Source organism: Cucurbita pepo, chromosome LG15 (assembly GCF_002806865.2).
Source record: "Cucurbita pepo subsp. pepo cultivar mu-cu-16 chromosome LG15, ASM280686v2, whole genome shotgun sequence".
Classification (NCBI taxonomy): Eukaryota; Viridiplantae; Streptophyta; class Magnoliopsida; order Cucurbitales; family Cucurbitaceae; genus Cucurbita; species Cucurbita pepo.
In genome coordinates this window covers 3,313,477-3,331,331 of record NC_036652.1, presented here as the reverse complement: position 1 = coordinate 3,331,331, position 17,855 = coordinate 3,313,477, and the positions used below count along the sequence as shown (strand labels likewise).

The following is a 17,855-nucleotide window of genomic DNA, read 5'->3' as shown; positions in this document are numbered from 1 at the left end:
AAAACGCGTCTACTAGGGGAAGGTTTCCACACCCTTATAAATGGTGGTTTGTTCTCCTCCCCAACCGATGTGGGACATCACAATCCACTCCCCTTCGGGGCCTAGCGTCCTCGCTGACACTCTTTCCTTCCTCCATTCGATGTGGGACCACCCCCAAATCCACCTCCCTTTGGGGCCAGTGTTCTTCTTGGCACACCGCCTCGTGTCTACCCCCTTCGGGGAACAGCGAGAAGGCCGGCACATCGTCCGGTGACTGACTCTGATATCATTTGTAACAACGCAGATCCACTGCGAGCAGATATTGTCCTCTTTAGACTTTCCCTTTCGAGTTTTCCCTCAAGGTTTTAAAACGAGTCTATTAGGGGAAGGTTTTCACACCCTTGTAAATGGTGGTTTGTTCTCCTCCCCAACCAATGTGGGACATCACACTATCTTTCATTGCTCTCTATTGGAAAATTCTAAGATATTATCTAGTATACGCTAAAGCGCATCGTAATTAGAAAAGGATTTTTTAAAATGTTTTGAGAGAAATAATGGAAGGACTTTGGTTAGGACGGGAAAATGTTCTTATTAGGGCCATTGAATGAACCAATAATTGATTTTGTAGGCATTCTAATAGAAGTGGATGAACCAAGAATACTTAAAGTCTTGTACCAGAAACGTTATACCAGGACCTTTAGTAAACATGACATGAGAAAGATGGAAGAATAAAAGGTTTTGAGAATGTTTTGTGTACAAATTTTGTTTACTGTAGGTCTTATTCATGACTTGGCCCAAAAATAAATAAAGAAATAAACAAATAAAAATAATTATAAAAATAGTTAAAATAATAATAATAATAATAAATTAATTAATTAATTAATTAAAAATAAAGTAAAATAAATCTTTCCCCACTAACCTTTCATCCATCCCCACAAACAGAAAAACAACAATCGTCAGATCTGAGAAGAAGTAAAATGGGCTTTCAACATTCCAGATTTAGAGATTTTTGTCCGGGTAAAATCCTATCTCACATTTACTTTTTTTTTTTATGGTTATAAGAAATTAATTTAGGATCAAATCTTCTTTCATATTTTAACAGATCTTGTAATAATCAGATCTCATATCCATCTATTAGATTTTTGTTAGCATTTTAAGTTATATTAAATAAGGTTAGCATTTTTGTTAGTCAAACAATCAACTTACAATTGGACTTACAATTGCACAGTGATATCTGTTTACACAATTGAAAAACCTATTTACAGAATGAAAATAATTAGAGAGAGAGAGGGAGGGAGATTTAAGGAAAGATTTGTTGAACAGGATTTAACAATAAAACAGTAAATATGAGAGGGCAGTGAGCTCCTTTAAATTTTGTCTAACACCAAATATTAGAATTTTAGGATGGCCAATGTAAATTAGAGAAATAATTTTATAAAGTTCAAACTTGAAACTGATGTAATGAGCTCATATAGGTTGACTCGGATTTCAAAGGACGGAATCAAACTTTCATTAAAGATATATTTGTGACAACGACTTAAGCTAGCCAGGTAAGTAACCTTACTATCGACATGGTTATATTTGATGTTGACACGTGCCCTGTGGTTCTGCAAGTGTCATATATATTGATATGTGTGAATTGTCTATGGATCGATATGCTTCCTATATGTTATGTTATGTTATAATATGTGATTTGTATGATAATAATTATGGTACGATGTGCTCAAGGATATGTTTGAGATAGGATACGAGAAGGATGCACAAAACGAAATGTAATGATAGGAGTAAGATACGTTCATAAAACGTTAAGGTTAGGTTACATACCGGAGTGCTATGGATAGGAGAGATTGATGAAAGAATACGGTTAGGTTATGGGTAGAAAGGGATAGGTTTGTGATAGATTGATAGAACGATAGTGTTAGGGTACGTTCTTGTGACGATATGACTAAGGTACGTTACGTAATGATATGTCTGTGATAGGTATAAGAACGTTAAGGCTATGGTAAGTTAGAGAACGATATGACTATGAAGTGTTTACGTTATGACTTGTTTATGATATGATACATTGTATGCTAGATTATTGTGCTTAAGTACGTAGTTATGTGAACGTGAATGTATGCTTTTAGTCTGATGTGATGTGTAATGCATGTAACGATGTGTGGTCCTTGAACGATTATGGCTTGTTTGAATGAATATTTGAATGTAACTGCATGAATTGTATGACATGAAATACGGTAAATTGCATGAAACATAACCCCGTTAGGAATATGTATGATATGTAAAGAAATGAGAATGAGAATGACATGTATGCATGAAAACGTGACAGGGGGTTATGTTCATTAATGATAACTGTAGGACTAGTGGGACCTCATGCATATTGTGTGCTCATGCATTTGGGGGGATACCCCTATCCCATCACGAGGGTACGGACGCGTACATCCAATGGCAGGACAACGATCGTTATGCTTTGCATAGCGCTGCCGTGACGGTTCTAGTTTTAACGGGTCCCGGCATAAGGGGCTCCCAGAGTATGCCCACCGGATAAGGACAGTGGCCCAGCGGTGTGCGAACTAGTTGGCGAGCCCATACTCGCATGTATGGGNATGGTACACGTCCACGATTAATCGTTAGGACAACACCGTAGGGAAAATGAAACGAAACGAAATGAAACGAAACGAAAGATAGGTCCCATCATTTCATTGCATGTGATTGTTGCATTTAACCCCAATAGTAGGGTCACTTAGTATTTCTTTAAATACTCAAGTCATGTGCCACTACATTTTTCAGGTTAAGGCAAGACATTTCTGTACGGCTGACGACTGCATCGCAACTCGAGATCATGGCACATGCATAGGATAGTGGTATTTATTTTCTTAGACTTAGGATAGAATAGGATGTTTTAAACTTAAACACTTATTTATTTTATTTCGGGTCTTTTGTTGTGTCAACTTTTGTTATGTTTTATGGAATTTAAATGAAGTCTTCCGCATTCAATGTTTATGGTACATATACAGTAGCGACCTTAAATTAAGTAGAAAATTTTGAGTCGTTACAGATCGTCACAATTTGGAATATGAGTGATCTCCATCAATTTGTTGTCAACCAAAATGAACTCAAATCTATGAGTCCTATGAGTATCTTCTAAGATATAGAAAAATCTTGATAGATAAGCATTTTTTATGATCTCAGTAATCTTTGGATAATTGTATTCCGGTTCTATCAGAACATCTATGGACAACCTTAATTTCAATTCTCTGAGAAAATCAACAATCGTGTCCAAGTAGGTTGTTGGGAAAGAAGATCTTGTTGACGGTAAGAGTGTCAAGACAATAAGTCCCTTTGGAAGAGTGACAATAGGTCCCGTTGGAAGGGTGACCAATCGGTTGCACACCAGAGGAAGGAGGAGGATTTGAGGAGGAAGAAGCAACATGCTTCTTGCCTATCATGACCAAATTTTCTAAGTTTCGAAAAAAAAAAACAAAAAAAAAAAAAAATGAAAGCAACACAAATAAAATAGTGAGGGTAGAATATACGGTAAAAATTTTGTGCGGATTAAAAGACATACAACATTAGTGTAAAAAAAATTCGAAGTCCAAAATGGAGAACAATTCAAACAAGTGTTGTCCAAGTTACTTACAAAGGAGAAAGAGGCACGAGATACAAAATAAATAAATAAAAACATACAAAATCAATCTTAAAACAATACAACTAATTGACGCCCAAGGTTGACACCCCTCTATGACACTGCAGCTTTCGAGCACCTCTCCACCTTGACTCGTTTCTACACTCAATAAGGGTTCTCATCCTGACACCTACTCGTATAGTCCCTAGTCCAACTAGGAATAGTTTAAAAGTTAGCCCATTTTACACTCAATAGGAGTTCATATCCTGAGCTAACTACCCATATAGTCCTTAGTTCTTCTCCATAACCGGTTTAACGGAATCACGATGTTAAGGATATTTAGTAATAAATTATAGTTTACCATATATATTATATTTGATATTTTATTATAAGGCAAATATCTAATATTTGCCTTATTACCATAGTTATCTTTCCATTTATTACTATTTCCATATCCTTGTAATTTATTTGATTATAAATAAGATAAATTTCACATAGTTTAGGTGTGGTGGATTAATCAAACATTCTTATGGTGTAGAGCCCTTTCGGTTTAACAACCCTAATTCCTTATTTTCAATGGCTTATGAATTCCCTACTCATCTTCTTCTCCACCACCCCTGTTGGGTTTGACGCCGCAGGGGCAGTCTTCATGGCTGCCGCAGGCGGAGCCGATTGATTACTCTTCGGCTCCACCCTTTTGACCTCCAAATCATCCTTCGTCATACTCTGTACATACAACCTCACCTTTTCCAAACATAGCCTCTTTCATTTTCTTTCAAATTTTCCCTTCATCCTTCACAAAAACCCTAATCTTAGGATCTTCATCAGCGTTCTCTTCGGCAATATACAGAATCTCGATAAGCCCATCAACCTTATGCAGAGATTTACCTTTGGAATCTAGGCGCCGCACTGGCCTCTTCGCCAACCAAGTTGCCGCCGCCCTTCTCGCCAAAATTGGCTCATTCACCCAATGTGGCGACTCTTCTAGCTGCCCTTCTCGCCAAAATTGGCTCCTTCGCCCAATGTGGCGACTCTTCCGGCTTCAACATTGTCTTTGTCCCTTGCTCTAAGTTTCCCCTTCTACTTTTTGGGGTTAGACATATTCTCACCAGAGCCAAGGCAGCATCGTCGCTAAGCGACAATCCCTCTTCATGGGTTAAACATATTCTTGCCGAAGCCAAGGCAGCATCGCCGCTGAACGGCGATCCCTCTGCAATTTTCGATGGCCAAGAAAGTGTTTCTCTACGTCTCCTCTAAACCAGGTTGTTGACATCTTCATGAAAAGTGTTTCTCAACCTCTTTGAATTTTTCAGATCCAAGCTTCACGTTCGTTCAAATCCGACGTTCAGCTTGCGATTGGGTGTTAAGGGTATTTAGTAATAAATTATAGTTTACCGTATATATTATATTTGAAATTTTATTAGAAGGCAAATATCTAATATTTTCCTTATTACGATAGTTATCTTTCTATTTATTGTTATTTCCATTTATTACTATTTCCATATCCTTGTAATTTATTTGATTATAAATAAGATAACATTCACACTGTTTAAGTGTGGTGGATTAATCAAACATTCTTACACGACATCGACCCTGACCCCACTCTACACTCAATAGTAATTCAACTAGTTTCGGAGTTCTGTAAACTACTTATATCATATTTGGATGTCGTGGAGGTTGATCGCTTGTGAAGGTATATATAGTAAAATGGTGTAAAATTCACAAAAATAAATGCAAGTATACACTAAGTATGGTAGCAAGTAATAAGTAATATATCGATTCCACACATACCCTTTTTTGTTAATTTTGTTCTTGAAAATTAAGTGGGTTTTGGTATCATTTAAATGTGGGTTCTTGGATTTAAACTATCAACACAAAATTTATGGAGAGCAATAATTATTGTCTAGAAAACAACCAGAAAATCAACAATAATGAGAATGGTTTGGCTTCGAAATAAAATCAACAATAATGAGAATGGTTTGGTTTCGAAATAAAATCAACAATAATGATGATGAACTTTTTGACTTGATCTTTAGGACTTTATATATTTTTTCATCCCTCTTTCTTGAATAGGACCATGCAGCTTACTTCTGTAAGGATTGAGACTGACTCGATGACTCAAACAAAGACGGACAAATTTTTCGCAAAATAAAACATATAGAACTTAAAACCTGATATACATTATATCAAAATAAAGTTTATACCTTAGTAGTTAAAACAAAAAATAAGGAACTGACACAAAACATTTAAACAAAAGGGGTGTCGAGGACAACGGGTGAGGCTTGTCTATGGCACCTGCTCCAGAGTCGGCTCCTGACCTCGACTAACTCCTTGTTTACCTAAAAGACATAGAAAACATGGAATGAGTACCAAGACACAGTAAGTAGTCTACTTGTAAGCTTCACTCGTGAGTCAGACGCGTCTGAGGGGGTAGGACGCCTGTTTTCAGCCATCCATGTGGGGTTAGTGGATTGGCCTATCAAAGGTTGAGCGCGTGGGTTCGAATCAAGAGTCGTGTGCTTGGAATCTCAAAATTTTCTTATGCTAACACGTGGCACATGCGGAGTCGGGTGGAAGCACTAGTTTGGGTCGTGCGTGGGTTCTTGGGTTGTCGGTTTTGGTAGCAGTTTGTCAGCTTTCAAATCCCGCCTCACGTGATGATTTCATTGATTTTCCTCCACGAATGATGGCTTGACGCGTGTCTACCCTCCGGTGGCACGCGACCCTCTTTTTCGCCTGACACGTGCCCTTACCGTCGTCCACCCTCCGATGGATGTTGTCTTCTTCACTCGAATTTCCCACAAAATTTTCAACGTCTCTCTATCTCCTCCAATGTGCATGTGTAGATCGTGTATGGAGTAGTAAAGTATACACCCCTACCTAGAGAATGAAGTATTGTCACGAACCGTCATGAAATATATATTTTGTGTGAAAGCATTTTTTTATCCTAATAGTGAATTCAGTTATTGAATTTTTTTTTTTTTAAATGTTCATCATTTTATTACAATTTTTCAAATAAAGGTAAGAGACCGATGTACGTTTGATGACGTCTATGACGTGACGGAATGAACATGTTTTGAGTTCCACTCATGAAGTGGTTGGAAACTCATTTATAATGTTAGTTTGACCTTTATTATAATATTTTCATTTTATGGAATTGCAAAGTAAAATGACTAATATGTTTTCTTGTTATTTCTAAGTTTTAAAAAATTTATGTTCGAATCAATTTGAAATAGTGATGGCATGAATGTAATGATCTTATACTTCTACTTGGTTGTTACTTCCGTAATCGCATTTTAAAGTAGAAGATACTTTAGCCGAAAGAAAGATAACTGGAGAAATGTTATGTATATGCCGTCGTATCGAATCTAATTGATAAATTGTTTAAGAAATCATAGATTCGACAAATTCTCAAGATATATTGAATCATGAGACATTGGTAGACTACAACTTCTCACACTCATTTTAAAGATTCTCGGGATAAGGCAATCCTAGTCCTTAACCCAACGATCCAAGCTTTTAATGGAACAAGAATCATTGAATCAAAGAAATTAACACCTCTTTATACAAAATTCGGATCAACCAAGAGATAAGGGTTAGAATTAGATTAACTCTTACGATCAAAGATCTAGAAGCAAGATTTGGAACCTTGTTCTAAATTGAGTCACTCTACGATCGAATTTGATCAAGACTTGATTGAATGGATCGAATGCAATCTTCCACAAAAATTGCTTGAAACTTAGAAATGGCAAAGATGATGCTCTGATTTCTAAGGAACGTCTCAACTTGAGAGATCAATTTCATTCATCACAAATCTGATATTTACATCATAATTTGTAGGTTCAATCCTGATCCCCTTGAATCTCCACAAAACACGAAGTCAATTTGACCACTAAAAACTTTATGAAATTAAAAAGAAATAAAGTTTTCTAAAAACTCATGAAATGATGTTTGCAACTTCATCCACTACTTCAACCGTGCAAATGTTCACTTCTGAAGCTTCAAATGGTCATTCCTCAATCGAATAAGCTTGCAACACATGAAATGATGGTTAAACCGAGTCTATCTAATTTTGTAGATGAATAATGAATGCTTATTGAATCTTTTTGGTCTTGGATCGTGTAATAGGTCTCGTTGGAACATTTGGAATACCGTAATTTTTATCACTAGGTCTAGACATCTATTTCAATTTTGTATTTCCGATTTCGAAATCAAGTTTGTGTTATTTTTTTTAAATCCAAGTATAATTGGTTTCTCGTTGTAATTAAGTTTATTTTTATTTTTTTCTTGGAGATTCAAATATGTGGATACATAAGTACGAAATACCCCTCGAACAAAGTACACCATAGAGCCTCTCCTGAAGTCTATGTAACCCTCGAACAGCCTCCTCTTAATCGAGGTTCGATTGATTTCTTTGGAGCCCTCAACCAAAGTACACTCTTCGTTCGACACTTAAAGATTCTATTGACATGGCTAAGTTAAGGCATGACTCTAATACCATGTTAGAAATTTCAACTCTCAACAATGGTATGATATTGTCTACTGAGCATAAGCTCTCAGACTTTGCTTTGGGATTCCCTAAAACACCTCGTACCAATAGAGATGGAGATGTATTCCTTATTTATAAACTCTTGATGAACCCCTTAATTAGCTAATCTAGGACTCCCTCCCAACAATCCTCAAATGATCTTGAAATTCACTTATAAACAAATTTGGAGCTCAAGATGGCCAACTTGGCATGTCCTAGTCATCATCACCCATCAATCACCTCCCACTTGCCGCATGTCAGTTGTCCATAGGTAAGGCCCATGACGTGGCATCCAAGTGGCCAAATTAGAACTTTGGCTTTTTTGGTTTACATTTCCAAGATTTTTAACAATTGAGGGCTAATTTTCCAATTTAACAAACTTCACGGCTATTTTCTACAATTTCGATCTTTATAATATGTTTTCAACTATCCCATTTTAAGGGCTATTTTTCAAATTCATTTATGAATATTTTTCAATAAATTCCTTTCCTTATTATCGTCCACTTTTCCTTCTGCAACATCCCTAATTTATCATTCATGTCAAGATAAAAATACTTCTTTTATTTACTGAAAATTACATAATTTAAGGTGTTACGATGCATGTCATGATACGTATGACAATATTATATGCATCATTACAATGAACCATGATTTTAAATGCATGACCTCATATATGTTGTATGTCGCACGAGCATGTATTACTTCTCTAATATGTTATGTATGGACGCGTACACCATGATATTATGCGCGCTTCTTTTTTCATTGATTTTCAGCAGTGTGAAAATGCACTATCTCATAGTCAGACCTAAGGGATACATACACGAGTTCGTCTTGTGGGTTCACATGCACGTGTGAACCATGTGTAAACAATTACTATGCATCCAACCCAACTAAAAGAAGAAAGACGAGATCCAAGGAACAATAATGAAAAGTAGGTCCTATCGATCAGAAAATATGTTGCATGTGGTTGCATTTTTCGATCCTAATAGTAAGGTTACTTCCTGAATATAGCTAAATTCTAAATATGTCTATAATTTTTTCTAGGTAAATGCACACCCCATGAATGGACGATGGTGCTAGCTAAAGAGGCCATGGAATAAAATCATGGTTATGTTGTTAGGGTAGTTTAATATCATTTTCATCTTAGAATTTGGATAGAGATATTTTCTTATTTCCGTTATCTTTTTATCATATTTGCAAGGTTTATGAACGTTAATGAAATGTTATAAATAGTTTTGATACATAGTAGACACACCATGCACGTAGTAATTATCTTATTTTATAAGAAATACGAATTCTCTCGAGCCCGAGTGTTGAGCCATATGTGTATCCCTCGCCATTTGTGATGAAATTCAACATTCTTGATGTAGTTGACCCAAAAAACCAAACTAGCTTGGTTCGTAACAAATATTTGGTTTAGTTTGATCATCCTTAGAGATGACAAAACTCTCTGCGAGTCCTCAACTTGATCGGGATAACGAGCCCTCTATTGTTCTCAACCCCGTACTCGCCCTAAAATATAATACATCTTTGAGGCCTTTCGAGAATATTTCCCCACAATCTTATTACGTCACTCGTCCCTCACTAGTATCGATTCGATCTCCAAACACCCACATTCTTAGGAGAAACATATGTTCTACGGACCAAAAGCTCCAATTAAAAGTTGGTTCGAATACATTTTTCACCAAAAAAAGTTGGTCAAAGTAAAGTAGATATTCTCGATGTGACAACCTTGTATTTTTATTAGATACTTCACATTTTTTTTAATTACAAATTTATGATAAATTCATAACCTTACACAAATATTTAAATTCAGATTTATTAAAACTATTTGAAAAAAAATAATAATAAAACAAAAAAAAAATAATTTAAAAATATATAGAGCTTTCAAAGTTAAATCATGTAAAGCAATATACTCCAAGAAGTTGGGAATTACTTTTTACCTCAAAAGGTTAAGATAAAAAGTAAAAGTAAAAGGAATTAGAATATTTATATTCATTCCCCTTTGAAGAACTTATTTTTCTTCGTTTTTATATCGATAAAATATTAATATAGACGAATATTTTTCAAAAGTAAAAAATTATTAAATTGTTTTAAATTAATATTTATATATTGGAATTAATATATATATATTTAAAAATAGAGAACTAGAGTTGATGAAGGTAGGACAAAAAAGAATCTTGAGCTTGAAATAATTCAGCACAAAGATTCAAAAAAGGTGGGGAATTCAAGTATGTTGAATAAATTGAGGAAGGTTTTTGTAGAATCCATTGCTTTTGTTGAATCTTCATAGGTTTTCGATCGTGTAATTTCACGAGATACTTTCTAAAGTAAAATCAATCTCACTTTCACGAGATTCTTCTTTTTTTTGTAACGACCCTAATTTTCTATTCGAATAGAGTTGCTACTATATGCATATCGTAAAAACATTCATTTAAAATAATTCATAAAATGATGTCATGGATTTATACGTTTGCATAAGAGTCTTGAAATAAACAACGAAAGATGTTTAATGCAAAATAAAATAAAATCAAAGAAGAGATTAGGAGAAACGTGTCCGAGACTAAACTAAGATCTATAAAATAAAATGAAACTACTCTAGTACATGTTCCATCGTCTTTAATGCGTCATTGTCCTCAACCGTACAAGAGTGTCTTGCCTTTACTTAAGATATAAAATTAGCACAAGGGTTGAGTGTTTTAAGAAATACTCAATAAGTGAGTCCACGATTAGAGTTAGGGAATGCAAACACATGCAACACGAATGCAAAAATTGTTCGATTCATTTGGCTCTCACGCTCAATTATTGCAATTAACCCATTTTAGCCATTCAGCAAGCGACACGTGGCATCCCCTCAACATGCGTATTCTTCCTCTAGGCGTGTCAGTATGCGTGTGTGGGGAACCCTCTTGGCGTGTGAATAGGCATGTGAGTACTACTTTTCCCATCGTTCAACCTTCTTTCGACTGTTATTCGTATTGATTTCATTACTAATCCTATTTTGACTTGACTTGGGACTTTTTAGAGAAATTTCAGAAGATTTGAGCTTCTAACATGCAAAACTCTAGCTCAGAAAAGCATGTGTCACCCAAGTAAGTAACCATACAGATTTTAGGCATATAATACTTGTAGGGATCACTAGAACGTACTAGCATGCAAGCATTTTTTACCTTAGATGGTTAGAAAATACATGTTAAGGACTTTGAAAGAACGTATTTGGATGAGTATGTATTGTATGTTATGGTAAAATTACCGTTATGCCTCTAGGTTGAGATTTCCCAAAAGCATGTTGTTTTATGTATTATGCAAAACTAGAGATAAAATATGTATGACTAGAATACGAGTTAGGAAACATGGATGAGCATGTTATGCATGATGTAAGAAATTACAAAAATGTCACTATGATGAGATTTGCGATAAACGTTGTTTTATATGCTTTCCGAAATATTAGAAAGAAGGATTGACTATTGTGATCTATGCTCTGGGTGATTGATGGATGTTATCTCTCCACGTGTATGTTTCCATGATATAGTATATTTTAGCTCCAAGTGTTTAATTGTGTGTTACCCTTGTAGAGTATGTTTATCTCCACGGAGCTTAAGTTAGGTTGGCTAGATGATGACCTAGATCAAGACGCCTCTAGTAGATTGAGCACCTTAGAATCGTGAATGACGGTTAGAGGGTCTAGATTCTAGTGTTCCCAGACTAAGAAAGACTCGATGAGTCAACTTAGAGCTAGAAGTCCATGTTAAGCCACCTAGCCGCCTTAGGAATCTAATAGACCTCCTCAGTTACCCGATATGACTAAGGTGAAGTTTAAATTATGGCTTAGGTTATCGATAGGAATATCTCCTTAGCAAAGCATGCATAGAATTTATTTTAGATTAGGGCCCTATAGCTAGTGCAATTTACCTGCTTACCTAATTCAGTACATATCGAGTAGGCCTTGCACCCCAAGATCGTGAGAGATCAAAGGTTTAGACTCGTGTGCACCTATAGATTGGTTTTCCTTGAGGAGTTAACTCCAAACATCCTGAAATCAATAGATGGGATTTAAAACTTAGACGTCTCTAAGAACCTATTAGACCTCTATGACATATAGGAATGACAGAGATAGCCTTCTAAGTGGATAGTAGCTGGTACATTGTCTTAGAAGCATTCACTTTCATCTTTTTAGTCTTGATCTGGGTTTTAAAATCTCAAAATTCGGTCATGACACTCTTGATCATTAGTTATTTTTTCAAGTTAAAATTTTAAAAGATCACTGCTAGCCCAAAACTAATCAACTTAAAAAAATTATGAGCCAATTATTTATATATTTTAGGAAAATAATTTTGGTATTTTAAAAATAAACATATCTAATTATTTTAGTAAAAGAACTTAAGTATTTCAGTATTAACCATATCTCGACATTTCATGAATAAATATTTAGATATAGAAATGTGTCATCTGACCTCTATTATAAACACCCCTCCACCCTACTAAGCTTTTCATCCCGAGCGACCTCAAACAAAGGAAAGTGTAATAGTCTCTATAAATTGTCATTGTAATTTCTTCTTGATTGATCCTGACAAGGGTACGAGTGTTTTCCACCAAAGAGTTATGTTCTTCACTATTGTGATTTATGCCCTAAAGCCTTCTTAATTAATTATTTAGTTTTTAACAATAATTGTTATTATTTTATTTGAAATTTAATTGTTATCCATTCTGTGAAAACCCAAAGTTATTAATGTAATTTTGAACAGTATGTGGTTGACATACAAGAGGAACGTGTTTAAGTAATAACCTAAAGAGTCTATAGTATATGAATAAGGTTGGGTGCCTTATCCTGGTAACACTATTGATACAGCTCACTTTGTAATTGTTACAAATAATTTGATCCAAATCGTTCATGTGGAGACATGTAAATGAGGGTACTAGACTAGAGAATTCTCGAAACTCTCCTTCTTCCAATCCCTTTGTGATTTTCTTTCAAGAGGCTCTCACAAGTCTTGATTTTGTGTTCGAGTCATAGTAAGGAAGATCTTGTGGAATGTTGAAGAACTTTTGCACGGTTGAAATACTCCAAGGAGTCTTGCAAGCTAGGGTTTCTACAAAGGTAGAGTTCTTACTCTTCTCTTTATTGCTTTGTTTTAATTCTTAATAAAAAAAATCAACACGGTTTCCAATGCTTCCGCTACGTAGATGAAGAGTTCATTCCCTTCATTCACTTCATAGAACGAAAGAGTTCCAACACTTCCAACTGGTTGAATATCTTTCCTTGAAACCAAAGTAACTAATCCGAACTTAAAATCAATATCCACTTTTTGGACTCGTATTCTAAAAAAGAAGATCAGCCCACGAGCAAAACTCAATTAATTAAGATACTTCAGATCAAGATCAAGTGTTTGAATCTTTTCGGAAGAACAAAACACATGGAATGTGAATCTACCATAAAATATAGAACTTTGAATATTTCAACAACCAAACAAAACCCTCTTCTACTTGCAAAGATACTTTCTTAAGCTTAGATTCCAAGAGAGAAAGTGAAAAAAAAGCATCCATTTTCAAATTCAATATAGCACCCTTTTCCTTGATCATCCCTATAAATAAACCAAAACCCATCTCTTTTATTTGAACAAATTAGCTCATAAATCCAAACCACCAAAGAACAGCGTTGCTTTGAGATCATCTCAAGCCACCACAAAAGGGCTGTTCTTCAATTTGAATGGAAAAGGTGAAGAGATTAGCAGCTGAAAATGAAGTGTTGGTAATAAGCAAGAGCTCTTGTTGCCTTTGTTATGCAGTGGTTGTTCTTCTAAGGGACCTTGGAGTTTGCCCCATGGTGTACGAGCTTGATCATGACCCTGAAGCAAGAGATGTGGAGAAGGCTCTTGTAAGGTTGCAAGTCTGCCACGCACCGCCTGTTCCCGCCGTGTTCATCGCCGGAGAACTCATCGGATCGACCAACGAAGTCATGTCGCTTCACCTTAGTGGCGATCTCAATCGAATGTTGAAACCCTACAAGGTGGTTCAAGAGAACTAGCTGAATTGTCTCTTGACAACGTTGTATTTGTCGAAACTTAGCTGCTTTCTATGTTATGTGTAATGTTTGGGTAATGAATAAAAGAAGTGTGTATGTCAACAAGGTGTGTTTAAGTTGATATTGGCTTTATAGATTACATGTTTTCTTTCTTATATATTTTTAACTATCCTTCCTTAGTCCAATCAAGGTGTGTAATGTTGTTTTTTACGAACGAACTCAAACTCGAGCTACCTTCATTTGAGAAAGTTAAATAAATTTATACGGAAAAGATAATCGGTGATTAAGAAGAAAAACGAGAAGTTATTCATATTTTTAATATTTTGAACTCTAAACACCATACTAGTAAAGAAAACGTAAAAGCTCGATTTGAAATTTCACTTTACTTTTTCAATTGACGATAAAATACGTCCCTATTTATAAAAATTGAAAAGGCATGATGAAAGAACGTAACTCTTGATTATCCCGTCTAAATTTTGCTCTTATCTTGTGAAATCCCTATTTCTTATATCTTGTGAGATCTCCCTAAAAGACATGTTTTAAAACCGTGAGACTGATGATAATACATAATAAGTCAAAGTAGACATTATTTGTTAGCGTTGGGCTTAGGCTCGTGCTGTTATAAATGGTATCAAAGTTAGACATCAGGCGGGGTGTCAGCGAGGACGTTGAGCCCCAAGGGAGTAGATTGTAAAATCTCACGTTAGTTGGAGAGAGGAACGAAGCATTCCTTATAAGAGTGTGGACTTATAGGCTGTTACGTACTCCTTTCAACTTTGAGATTAGTTTTCTAGCTTGATTTTATCCCGATAATCTAAAGGAAATAATGAAATAATCCAAAACTACATAATTAAAGACAATAACATTCTATCACCTTGATTTTCATCTTAAATTAGTAACATCACTACGTGAATGTTTTAAACACATGGAGAATCTCGTAATAAATACTTTTAAAATAAGGTCATGGATTTACATATTCAAATTCAAAACATAAATAAAGATAACATAGTTTTTAACATAAATAAATTGGAATAAATCACCTATCAACTACTAATTAAATTCAATGCTACTGCTCTATCGTGACCTATCCTGACTTACATGGTCTTTCTAGTGTTCTCCATCATCTGTGCATGGGAGATTTACATTTACCTGAAAGTAAAGTACGAGAGTAGCAATGTCGAAAATAGAAAAATATTGGGACCTCATGCATTATGTGTGCTCATGCATTGGGGGATACCCCTATTTCATCACGATGGACAGGGGTACGATCATTATGTTTTACAAAATGTTGCCGGTAGGGGTAAGATCATTATATTTTACATAATGCTGCCGACAGGGGTACGATCATTTTGTTTTACATAATGCTGTCGTGGCGGTTACTAGTTCTAACGAGTGTCTGGCCTGAGAAGCTCCTAGAGTATGGCCAGACAAGGAAAGAGGCCTAGCGGTGTGCGAACTGACTGGTGAGTCCATACTCGCACGTATGAGCTGTGTGTAGAGTATATGGTACACATCCAAGTTATCCGTTAGGATAGTACCGTAGGAAAATAGATTGAAATGATAGGTCCCGTCATTGCATTCGCATGTTCTTGCATTTAACCCCAATAGTGGGGTCACTTACTGAGTATTTTCTTAAATACTCAAGCTATGTGCTACTACATTTTTCAGGTTAAGACAATACGTTCCTATATAGCGACAACGACATCGCAACTCGAGACCATGACATATGCATAGGGTAATGGTATTTATTTTCTTAGGCTTAGGCTAGAATAAGATGTTTTTAACTTAAACGCTTATTTATTTTATTTAGTCTTTTGTTGTATCATTTTAAAGATGTTTTCGAAACACGTAAATTCATAACTGTGTTTTAAGATAAAGGTTATGTTTTATGGAATTTAAATGAAGTCTTCCGCATTTAATGTTTAGGATATGTATATAGTAGCGACCTTAAATTAAGTAGAAAATTTCGGGTCGTTACAACATTTACCTGAAAGTAAAGTACGAGAGTAGCACATGATTTGAGTATTTTAAGAAATACTAACTAAGTCACCCCACGGTTGGAGTTAACAATGCAACACACACATAACATGATTGAGACCTATCTTAAAATTGACACGTGACCATGGACTCTTTCTAGTTCCGAGCAGGGTTGAATGTGTGGTACTTTTCCATGGCCACGTACGCGCACATGACCCACCAGTCGGGCTTGTATACGTACACCCTAAACCTGATATGGTTGGGCTTAACACGTTACACATCGTCAGACGCCACAAAAAAAAGAAAGACCCGCATGATATCAAGGCGAACATGAATATCAAAGGTACACGTCCATACTAACCTAATATAATAAAAAAGTATCTTGATGCACATGACACGCATACATGCATGAGGTCCTCATAATTTACATTCAAAACATAGCATTAACATCATTCTTTTCTCATTTCATCCATGACATATCCCATACATGCATTATGAGAGCGACTTTAGGTAGTCAAAAACATAATATAACTGTTTTTTTTTTTTTTTAAATGGACTTTTTAACTTTAAAATTAGAAAGAAAGAAAAAAAACCGTCGAAATTGGATAAAGAATAAAAACAAAAAGTCGAAAGCTAGAGATTGCCAAAGCCCAACGGATAAATCAAATTAGGCCCAACAACCTCTGAATCGGGCCCAATTCGTTTAATGCCCAAAAAGAAAGGTGAGAACCTGACGACATTGGGTGTGAAATGGAAAACATATCGGAAGCCTTTCTCCTATCAGAGCCAGGTTTCGATCCTGGGACCTGTGGGTTATGGGCCGACCACGCTTCCGCTGCGCCACTCTGATCTGTTGAGAATTAAATGCTTTTCTCTATATTTCTTTTAGAGTTTATAAAATCATTTGTGAGTTGGGCTTAAATTACTAAATTTTTCTCAATTTGTCTGACTTGTATCGATTGAGTTTTCAAATTATTAATTTTTTTTCAATTGGCGTGATTTTACACTGTTATATATTTTTTTCAAAAAAAACTACACATTTTTTCTTAAATATATATATATATATATAATTTTTTAAGGTTCATAAATCTCTAAAATGTCAACCTAAGATGTCTGTGCGTCGGGATAAAGTACATAAAGATTAAGTGGACTACATGGATTTAAGGGATAAAATTATGACAAGAGAACATCTCATCATTTCAATGGCTCTTAAATGCTCACATAGCTATAGAGACTAGGTCCAAACTTGGTAACTTATTGAGATAAGGATGTGATGAGAGCCTACGAGTAGGTTGTTTGCTGAGTATTTTTATGCTGGCTCCTTTCTACATTTTCTTTTTCAGTTGAAACATGTTGCTGGTCGAGGTTGGAGAATGCAAGGGAGTTGTGTGATCATAGAGGGGAGTAGGTTCAAGGTGTTTATCCAATCTGTTATTTTGGATTTTCTTTTTTGTATGTGTTTTTGCATCCCGTTCCTATTTCCAATTTGTATATAGCTGCAACGATACCTATTTTGTTTTCTTTCTTATTTGATTTTGACTATGGTGTTGTATATCTTTAAACTGTGCCGAATTTTATTGTATTTTACCTTCCTTAATTGGCTTTTCTCTTATTTCTTTAGTCACGATTCGAGACTAGTAGCCTAAACTTGATTAAGGCGATGGCTCATCTCGACGACACACTCTGTGGTGACCAACTAAGTTATATGAACTTGATTAGAGGGTGAG

At 35.5% G+C, this 17,855-nt stretch overlaps 1 protein-coding gene and 1 non-coding gene across 2 annotated transcripts; one reads left to right on the top strand and one right to left on the bottom strand.

Annotated features, from left to right (window-relative positions):
- Positions 1-13,750: 13,750 nt before the first annotated feature.
- On the top strand, positions 13,751-14,306 carry LOC111776255 (glutaredoxin-C14-like). The gene has a single exon (XM_023655657.1). It carries the CDS (start codon positions 13,837-13,839, stop codon positions 14,152-14,154), a length of 318 nt encoding a protein of 105 aa, XP_023511425.1. The 5' UTR covers positions 13,751-13,836; the 3' UTR covers positions 14,155-14,306.
- A 2,600-nt stretch (positions 14,307-16,906) lies between these two features.
- TRNAM-CAU lies at positions 16,907-16,978 on the bottom strand. The gene has a single exon. It is a non-coding gene; the product is annotated as a tRNA-Met (tRNA).
- Between the last annotated feature and the right edge of the window lie 877 nt (positions 16,979-17,855).

Excerpts from the sequence above, each read along its gene's own strand:
- LOC111776255 (XM_023655657.1), top strand. The coding sequence starts at position 13,837 with ATGGAAAAGGTGAAGAGATTAGCAGCTGAAAATGAAGTGTTGGTAATA.